General features: G+C 32.1%; 1 protein-coding gene across 1 annotated transcript; it reads left to right on the top strand.

Moving 5' to 3' along the window:
* Positions 1-560: 560 nt before the first annotated feature.
* On the top strand, positions 561-11,698 carry PTRHD1 (peptidyl-tRNA hydrolase domain containing 1). Its single transcript, XM_075848210.1, has 2 exons — positions 561-934; positions 11,358-11,698. Exons 1-2 carry the CDS (start codon positions 749-751, stop codon positions 11,526-11,528), a joined length of 357 nt encoding a protein of 118 aa, XP_075704325.1. The 5' UTR covers positions 561-748; the 3' UTR covers positions 11,529-11,698.
* The last annotated feature ends 690 nt before the right edge of the window (positions 11,699-12,388 follow it).

Genomic DNA, 12,388 nt, shown 5'->3' with positions numbered 1-12,388 from the left:
CTTAACGTGAGAGGGTAAAGAAGCGAATAACGTCGTCTCACCTTCTCTGAAGAGGATCTGCGCCTGCTCCATGCCCACCGCTTGTAACCAAGACGACCAAATACTAAGACGTTACAAGAGGAAAAGATAAAAATGTAAATAGATTTAGGTCAACAATAAAATAAACGTAAAATAATCGCATAAGTTATTACTAACGCACGCTGAGACCTGTAGTGCGTCCAAAATATACACCCCCTCCCCCCAAGCTCTGTAGACGTAAATCTGCCGCCAATACACAGCAGCCGTAAACTAAACCTCTCTCTGGTTACTAGAAACTGACTCATAATCATATAAGGTTACAGCTATGTCTCCAACACAGGCCTATAATTATCAGGTTGTAGACATTTTCTAGGAGACCAAATGCGCTCGATTAACATTAGTTCTTAGCAGCGGGTGGGAGACATATATTGTTGTAAAGACAATTGGCTCTCTAAGGTCAGAATCTGTCTAGTTGCTAGGAGACAATCAAAATGAAACGTATACACTGATTGGCGATTAGTACATCTTGCAGCCAATGAACGCTTAGTCTTCTATTCAAGAGAGGGTGCGTCACGTATGCGACTTATCTCTACGGTGATTGGTAAATGGATAGACGGCTGACTAGGCAAATCGCGGGCCTCTACTTGAACATGTGGATACATGGCAAAGAATAACTTTATTGGCTACTGTTCACATGACAAGTGAATATCAGGAGCCGACAGGAGGTTGAATGGCAGCGTTCGTGCAGTACGTGGTGCTCCGCAGGGACTTGCAGTCTGGACTCGGGTGGCCGCTTGGAGCTCTGGTCGCTCAGGCCTGTCATGCTGCCACAGCTGTCATTCACCTGCACTATCAGCACCCGCAGACCCAGGCCTACCTGCAGGAGCTACACAGCATGCACAAAGTGGTACTAGAGGTGAGACCATACTGATCTGTCACTGTCTGTCTCACTGACAGATTGTCACATACTGTGTTCAGTACTGCCCCCTATATACAAGAATATAACTACTATAATACTGCCCCTATATACAAGAATATAACTACTATAATACTGCCCCTATATACAAGAATATAACTACTATAATACTGCCCCTATATACAAGAATATAACTACTATAATACTGCCTCCTATATACAAGAATATAACTACTATAATACTGCCCCTATATACAAGAATATAACTACTATAATACCGCCCCTATATACAAGAATATAACTACTATAATACTGCCCCCTATATACAAGAATATAACTACTATAATACTGCCCCATATACAAGAATATAACTACTATAATACTGCCCCCAACATACAAGAATATAACTACTATAATACTGCCCCTATATACAAGAATATAACTACTATAATACTGCCTCCTATATACAAGAATATAACTAATATAATACTGCTCCTATATACAAGAATATAACTACTATAATACTGCTCCTATATACAAGAATATAACTACTATAATACTGCCCCTATATACAAGAATATAACTACTATAATACTGCTCCTATATTCAAGAATATAACTACTATAATACTGCTCCTATATATAAGAATATAACTGCTATAATACTGCCCCTATATACAAGAATATAACTACTATAATACTGCCCCTATATACAAGAATATAACTACTATAATACTGCCTCCTATATACAAGAATATAACTAATATAATACTGCTCCTATATACAAGAATATAACTACTATAATACTGCTCCTATATACAAGAATATAACTACTATAATACTGCCCCTATATACAAGAATATAACTACTATAATACTGCTCCTATATTCAAGAATATAACTACTATAATACTGCTCCTATATATAAGAATATAACTGCTATAATACTGCCCCTATATACAAGAATATAACTACTATAATACTGCCCCCTACATATGAGAATATAACTACTATAATACTGCTCCTATATACAAGAATATAACTACTATAATACTGCACCTATATACAAGAATATAACTACTATAATACTGCCCCCTATATACAAGAATATAACTACAATAATACTGCCTCTATATACAAGAATATAACTACTATAATACTGCCTCCTATATACAAGAATATAACTACTATAATACTGCCCCCTATATACAAGAATATAACTACTATAATACTACCCCTATATACAAGAATATAACTACTATAATACTGCCCTCTATGTACAAGAATATAACTACTATAATACTGCCCCTATATATAAGAATATAACTACTATAATACTGCTCCTATATACAAGAATATAACTACTATAATACTGCCCCTATATACAAGAATATAACTACTATAATACTGCCCCCTATATACAAGAATATAACTACTATAATACTGCCCCTATATACAAGAATATAACTACTATAATACTGCACCTATATACAAGAATATAACTACTATAATACTGCTCCCTATATACAAGAATATAACTACTATAATACTGCCTCCTATATACAAGAATATAACTACTATAATACTGCCTCCTATATACAAGAATATAACTACTATAATACTGCTCCTATATACAAGAATGTAACTACTATAATACTGCCCCCTATATACAAGAATATAACTACTATAATACTGCCCCCTATATACAAGAATATAACTACTATAATACTGCCCCTATATACAAGAATATAACTACTATAATACTGCCCCTATATACAAGAATATAACTACTATAATACTGCCCCTATATACAAGAATATAACTACTATAATACTGCCCCCATGTACAAGTATATAACTACTATAATACTGCCCCCTGTATACAAGAATATAACTACTATACTACTGCCCCTATATACAAGAATATAACTACTATAATACTGCCCCTATATACAAGAATATAACTACTATAATACTGCCCCCTATATACAAGAATATAACTACTATAATACTGCTCCTATATACAAGAATATAACTACTATAATACTACCCCTATATACAAGAATATAACTACTATAATACTGCCCCCTATATACAAGAATATAACTACTATAATACTGCCGCTATATACAAGAATATAACTACTATAATACTGCTCCTATATACAAGAATATAACTACTATAATACTGCCGCTATATACAAGAATATAACTACTATAATACTGCCCCCAATATACAAGAATATAACTACTATAATACTGCCCCCTATATACAAGAATATAACTACTATAATACTGCCCCTATATACAAGAATATAACTACTATAATACTGCCTCCTATATACAAGAATATAACTACTATAATACTGCTCCTATATACAAGAATATAACTACTATAATACTGCGCCTATATACAAGAATATAACTACTATAATACTGCCCCCTATATACAAGAATATAACTACTATAATACTGCCCCTATATACAAGAATATAACTACTATAATACTGCTCCCTATATACAAGAATATAACTACTATAATACTGCCCCTATATACAAGAATATAACTACTATAATACTGCCTCCTATATACAAGAATATAACTACTATAATACTGCCCCTATATACAAGAATATAACTACTATAATACTGCTCCTATATACAAGAATATAACTACTATAATACTGCCCCTATATACAAGAATATAACTACTATAATACTGCCCCCTATATACAAGAATATAACTACTATAATACTGCCCCCTATATACAAGAATATACTACTATAATACTGCCCCTATATACAAAAATATAACTACTATAATACTGCCCCCTATATACAAGAATATAACTACTATAATACTGCCCCTATATACAAGAATATAACTACTATAATACTGCTCCCTATATACAAGAATATAACTACTATAATACTGCCTCTATATACAGGAATATAACTACTATAATACTGCCCCTATATACAAGAATATAACTACTATAATACTTCTCCTATATACAAGAATATAACTACTATAATACTGCCTGCTATATACAAGAATATAACTACTATAATACTGCCCCTATATACAAGAATATAACTACTATAATACTACCCCCTATATACAAGAATATAACTACTATAATACCGCTCCTATATACAAGAATATAACTACTATAATACTGCCCCCTATATACAAGAATATAACTACTATAATACTGCCCCTATATACAAGAATATAACTACTATAATACTGCCCCCTATATACAAGAATATAACTACTATAATACTGCCCCCTATATACAAGAATATAACTACTATAATACTGCTCCTATATACAAGAATATAACTGCTATAATACTGCCCCCTATATACAAGAATATAACTACTATAATACTGCACCTATATACAAGAATATAACTACTATACTACTGCTCCTATATACAAGAATATAACTACTATAATACTGCTCCTATATACAAGAATATAACTACTATAATACTGCTCCTATATACAAGAATATAACTACTATAATACTGCTCCTATATACAAGAATATAACTACTATAATACTGCTCCTATATACAAGAATATAACTACTATAATACTGCTCCTATATACAAGAATATAACTACTATAATACTGCTCCTATATACAAGAATATAACTACTATACTACTGCTCCTATATACAAGAATATAACTACTATAATACTGCCTGCTACATATAAGAATATAACTACTATAATACTGCTCCTATATACAAGAATATAACTACTATAATACTGCCCCTATATACAAGAATATAACTACTATAATACTGCCTGCTACATATAAGAATATAACTACTATAATACTATCCCTATATAAAAGAATATAACTACTATATTACTGCCCCTATATACAAGAATATAACTACTATAATACTGCCTCCTATATACAAGAATATAACTACTATAATACTGCCCCTATATACAGGAATATAACTATTATAATACTGCCTCCTATATACAAGAATATAACTACTATAATACTGCTCCTATATACAAGAATATAACGACTATAATACTGCCTCCTATATACAAGAATATAACTACTATAATACTGCTCCTATATACAAGAATATAACGACTATAATACTGCTCCTATATACAAGAATATAACTACTATAATACTGCCCCCTATATACAAGAATATAACTATTATAATACTGCTCCCTATATACAAGAATATAACTACTATAATACTGCCTCCTATATACAAGAATATAACTATTATAATACTGCTCCCTATATACAAGAATATAACTACTATAATACTGCCCCTATATACAAGAATATAACTACTATAATTACTGCTCCCTATATACAAGAATATAACTACTATAATACTGCTCCTATATACAAGAATATAACGACTATAATACTGCCCCCTATATACAAGAATATAACTACTATAATACTGCTCCCTATATACAAGAATATAACTACTATAATACTGCCCCTATATACAAGAATATAACTACTATAATACTGCCCCTATATACAAGAATATAACTACTGTAATACTGCTCCTATATACAAGAATATAAATACTATAATACTGCCCCTATATACAAGAATATAACTACTATAATACTGCTCCTATATACAAGAATATAAATACTATAATACTGCCCCTATATACAAGAATATAACTACTGTAATACTGCTCCTATATACAAGAATATAACTACTATAATACTGCTCCTATATACAAGAATATAACTACTATAATACTGCCCCCTATATACAAGAATATAACTACTATAATACTGCCCCTATATACAAGAATATAACTACTATAATACTGCCCCTATATACAAGAATATAACTACTATAATACTGCCCCCTATATACAAGAATAGAACTACTATAATACTGCCCCTATATACAAAAATAGAACTACTATAATACTGCCCCTATATACAAGAATATAACTACTATAATACTGCCCCCTATATACAATAATATAACTACTATAATACTGCTCCCTATATACAAGAATATAACTACTATAATACTGCCCCTATATACAAGAATATAACTACTATAATACTGCCCCCTATATACAAGAATATAACTACTATAATACTGCCCCCTATATACAAGAATATAACTACTATAATATTGCCCCTATATACAAGAATATAACTACTATAATACTGCCCCTATATACAAGAATATAACTACTATAATACTGCCCCTATATACAAGAATATAACTACTATAATACTGCCCCTATATACAAGAATATAACTACTATAATACTGCCCCTATATACAAGAATATAACTACTATAATACTGCCCCCTATATACAAGAATATAACTACTATAATACTGCCCCCTATATACAAGAATATAACTACTATAATACTGCTCCTATATACAAGAATATAACTACTATAATACTGCCGCTATATACAAGAATATAACTACTATAATACTGCTCCGATATACAAGAATATAACTACTATAATACTGCCCCCTATATACAAGAATATAACTACTATAATACTGCTCCTATATACAAGAATATAACTACTATAATACTGCCCCTATATATAAGAATATAACTACTATAATACTGCCCCTATATACAAGAATATAACTACTATAATACTGCCTCCTATATACAAGAATATAACTACTATAATACTACCCCTATATACAAGAATATAACTACTATAATACTGCTCCCTATATACAAGAATATAACTACTATAATACTGCCCCCTATATACAAGAATATAACTACTATAATACTGCTCCTATATACAAGAATATAACTACTATAATACTGCCCCCTATATACAAGAATATAACTACTATAATACTGCCCCTATATACAAGAATATAACTAATATAATACTGCCCCTATATACAAGAATATAACTACTATAATACTGCCCCCTATATACAAGAATATAACTACTATAATACCGCTCCTATATACAAGAATATAACTACTATAATACTGCCCCTATATACAAGAATATAACTACTATAATACTGCTCCTATATACAAGAATATAACTACTATAATACTGCCCCTATATACAAGAATATAACTACTATAATACTGCCCCTATATACAAGAATATAACTACTATAATACTTCACCCTATGTACAAGAATATAACTACTATAATACTGCCTCCTATATACAAGAATATAACTACTATAATACTACTCCTATATACAAGAATATAACTACTATAATACTGCTCCCTATATACAAGAATATAACTACTATAATACTGCCCTCTATATACAAGAATATAACTACTATAATACTGCCCCTATATACAAGAATATAACTACTATAATACTGCCCCCTATATACAAGAATATAACTACTATAATACTGCCTCCTATATACAAGAATATAACTACTATAATACTGCCCTCTATATACAAGAATATATCTACTATAATACTACCCCTATATACAAGAATATAACTACTATAATACTGCTCCTATATACAAGAATATAACTACTATACTACTGCCCCCTATATACAAGAATATAACTACTATAATACTGCCTCCTATATACAAGAATATAACTACTATAATACTGCCTCCTATATACAAGAATATAACTACTATAATACTGCCTCCTATATACAAGAATATAACTACTATAATACTACCCCTATATACAAGAATATAACTACTATAATACCGCCTCCTATATACAAGAATATAACTACTATAATACTGCTCCCTATATACAAGAATATAACTACTATAATACTGCCCCTATATACAAGAATATAACTACTATAATACTGCCCCCTATATACAAGAATATAACTACTATAATACTGCCCCCTATATACAAGAATATAACTACTATAATATTGCCCCTATATACAAGAATATAACTACTATAATACTGCCCCTATATACAAGAATATAACTACTATAATACTGCCCCTATATACAAGAATATAACTACTATAATACTGCCCCTATATACAAGAATATAACTACTATAATACTGCCCCTATATACAAGAATATAACTACTATAATACTGCCCCCTATATACAAGAATATAACTACTATAATACTGCCCCCTATATACAAGAATATAACTACTATAATACTGCCCCTATATACAAGAATATAACTACTATAATACTGCCGCTATATACAAGAATATAACTACTATAATACTGCTCCGATATACAAGAATATAACTACTATAATACTGCCCCCTATATACAAGAATATAACTACTATAATACTGCTCCTATATACAAGAATATAACTACTATAATACTGCCCCTATATATAAGAATATAACTACTATAATACTGCCCCTATATACAAGAATATAACTACTATAATACTGCCTCCTATATACAAGAATATAACTACTATAATACTACCCCTATATACAAGAATATAACTACTATAATACTGCTCCCTATATACAAGAATATAACTACTATAATACTGCCCCCTATATACAAGAATATAACTACTATAATACTGCTCCTATATACAAGAATATAACTACTATAATACTGCCCCCTATATACAAGAATATAACTACTATAATACTGCCCCTATATACAAGAATATAACTAATATAATACTGCCCCTATATACAAGAATATAACTACTATAATACTGCCCCCTATATACAAGAATATAACTACTATAATACCGCTCCTATATACAAGAATATAACTACTATAATACTGCCCCTATATACAAGAATATAACTACTATAATACTGCCCCTATATACAAGAATATAACTACTATAATACTGCCCCCTATGTACAAGAATATAACTACTATAATACTGCCCCCTATGTACAAGAATATAACTACTATAATACTGTACCTATATACAAGAATATAACTACTATAATACTGACCCCCTATATACAAGAATATAACTACTATAATAATGCCCCTATATACAAGAATATAACTGCTATAATACTGCCCCTATATACAAGAATATAACTACTATAATACTGCTCCTATATACAAGAATATAACTGCTATAATACTGCTCCCCTATATACAAGAATATAACTGCTATAATACTGCCTCCTATATACAAGAATATAACTACTATAATACTGCTCCTATATACAAGAATATAACTACTATAATACTGCCCCTATATACAAGAATATAACTACTATAATACTGCCCCCTATGTACAAGAATATAACTACTATAATACTGCCCCCTATGTACAAGAATATAACTACTATAATACTGTACCTATATACAAGAATATAACTACTATAATACTGACCCCCTATATACAAGAATATAACTACTATAATACTGCTCCTATATACAAGAATATAACTACTATAATACTGCTCCTATATACAAGAATATAACTACTATAATACTGCCCCTATATACAAGAATATAACTACTATAATACTGTCCCCTATGTACAGGAATATAACTACTATAATACTGCCCCTATATACAAGAATATAACTACTATAATACTACTCCTATATACAAGAATATAACTACTATAATACTGCTCCCTATATACAAGAATATAACTACTATAATACTGCCCTCTATATACAAGAATATAACTACTATAATACTGCCCCTATATACAAGAATATAACTACTATAATACTGCCCCCTATATACAAGAATATAACTACTATAATACTGCCTCCTATATACAAGAATATAACTACTATAATACTGCCCTCTATATACAAGAATATATCTACTATAATACTACCCCTATATACAAGAATATAACTACTATAATACTGCTCCTATATACAAGAATATAACTGCTATAATACTGCTCCCTATATACAAGAATATAACTGCTATAATACTGCCCTCTATATACAAGAATATAACTACTATAATACTGCCCTCTATATACAAGAATATAACTACTATAATACTGCCCCTATATACAAGAATATAACTACTATAATACTGCCCCCTATGTACAAGAATATAACTACTATAATACTGCCCCCTATGTACAAGAATATAACTACTATAATACTGTACCTATATACAAGAATATAACTACTATAATACTGACCCCCTATATACAAGAATATAACTACTATAATAATGCCCCTATATACAAGAATATAACTGCTATAATACTGCCCCTATATACAAGAATATAACTACTATAATACTGCTCCTATATACAAGAATATAACTGCTATAATACTGCTCCCCTATATACAAGAATATAACTGCTATAATACTGCCTCCTATATACAAGAATATAACTACTATAATACTGCTCCTATATACAAGAATATAACTACTATAATACTGCCCCTATATACAAGAATATAACTACTATAATACTGCCCCCTATGTACAAGAATATAACTACTATAATACTGCCCCCTATGTACAAGAATATAACTACTATAATACTGTACCTATATACAAGAATATAACTACTATAATACTGACCCCCTATATACAAGAATATAACTACTATAATACTGCTCCTATATACAAGAATATAACTACTATAATACTGCTCCTATATACAAGAATATAACTACTATAATACTGCCCCTATATACAAGAATATAACTGCTATAATACTGCCCCTATATACAAGAATATAACTACTATAATACTGCTCCTATATACAAGAATATAACTGCTATAATACTGCTCCCCTATATACAAGAATATAACTACTATAATACTGCCTCCTATATACAAGAATATAACTACTATAATACTGCCCCTATATACAAGAATATAACTGCTATAATACTGCCCCTATATACAAGAATATAACTACTATAATACTGCTCCTATATACAAGAATATCACTACTATAATACTGCCCCTATATACAAGAATATAACTACTATAATACTGCTCCCTATATACAAGAATATAACTACTCGATTGAATGTAAAATAAAAAGTGATCTGAGAAGTTTCTTTATATATAATGGTTTTTATATTTTAATGACTGATGGTATGAGATCTTCCCTGTACGCTGGAACGCCCCCGGCTCCTTTCTGTGATGTGTCATCCGTTGCTGGCCCTCGCCCTTTGACTAATCTCCTTCCGCTTTACACAAAAGCGACATGAACGGCCCACAAGGTGCAATTTTCCCTCAGCTACTTGAGAAAACCGACATGGAAAAGTTCATTCCTCCCACAGTTCCTTTGGTCACCAGGAGTTGACGTCCTTGTCCAGTCGATCACTCTAATTTCGGGTCATTTTACTCCTTCCCCATTGGCTGTTGTAAGACGAGCCGCTGGTAGAGATGGGGGGGGGGGGGTTACGTAATCGGGGTGTAGCTTGCGGTTATTTGGATAGGCATCTTGAGCAGAATTTCTCTTGGTTTCTGTTTTTATTTGCGGCTCTTGTCCTTCCAGGTCCCGGATGAGGTCGCGTTGACCACTTTAGCGGAGGCGTTGAAGACGGCCGATATCGACCACAAGCTGTGGATTGAGCAACCTGAGAACATTCCCACCTGTATCGCCCTCAGACCGTACCCCAAAGAAGAAGTGCACCCCTACTTGAAGAAGTTTAAACTCCTGAAGTGATTGGTTCCCGTCCGGGCAGGTCACGGCTCTCCCAGTGCGGTTATTTATTGATGTCTATGGGTCGGAGGTGCCACCTGTTGCATCTATTCTGGGATCGGACCCCTTAACAGACAAGAACGTAGAGGAAACCTGTCATTTGTTTTTTAATAAAAATTATTTAATTTAAAAAATTTTGTATTTTCACTTTAACTTTTTATTTCTTTGGTCTCTGAGGGAGCTGCCATGTTGCCTTTACGTCAGGGCTGGACAAACCCCATTTACCAATGGCGACTAGAGGAAAAAAAATAAATAAATCTCTCCCTTGGCAACAGGGTCCTTCGCAATTCGGCAGAGAGTACTCCGTTGCTGTCAAACTATTTCTGCTCCGCGTTTGAAGATCAATGCAAAGCTGGGAAATGACTGGCTGATACTTGTGGTTCTCTACCAGCCGTAGAGGTTGTAATGACTGTGCGTACTATAGGGGCAAAGTAATGGCGTGGGAGTCCTGTGGGCACTGTATGGAAAAGGGGACTGTTGGTGGGTGTGCTGTGGTGGTGTAATAACTGGTGATGATAGCAAAGTACCTGGGGGCGCTATGTGGATGAAGTTACTGGTAGTGTGGCACTATGGGCATATTCATTGGTCGCAGGGTAGTAAGAGGACATGTAACGTGTGGCGGCACTATGGGAGGGTGACTACTCTGAGGGCACTATAGGAGTATGGCAACTACTATGCCTGTCATGTGGAGGCACTAACTACTGTGGGCACAATGGGTACTGTAACTGCTAATAGGGGCACAGTGTGAGGGTCTACGGTTTGGTCTCTGCTATCGGACCAGGACCATCAATGTATACAGCTTTCGGCAGGGTTTGATATGCCGA

The sequence above is a fragment of the Rhinoderma darwinii genome, unplaced genomic scaffold (genome assembly GCF_050947455.1).
Source record: "Rhinoderma darwinii isolate aRhiDar2 unplaced genomic scaffold, aRhiDar2.hap1 Scaffold_2624, whole genome shotgun sequence".
NCBI classification, from domain to species: Eukaryota; Metazoa; Chordata; class Amphibia; order Anura; family Rhinodermatidae; genus Rhinoderma; species Rhinoderma darwinii.
This window is presented reverse-complemented; position numbering and strand designations above follow the sequence as displayed.

Bases quoted from the DNA above. Each gene is read 5' to 3' on its own strand.
- PTRHD1 (XM_075848210.1), top strand. From the start codon at position 749: ATGGCAGCGTTCGTGCAGTACGTGGTGCTCCGCAGGGACTTGCAGTCT. The intron at 935-11,357 runs GTGAGACCATAC...TTGTCCTTCCAG, and splicing joins TGCACAAAGTGGTACTAGAG to GTCCCGGATGAGGTCGCGTT.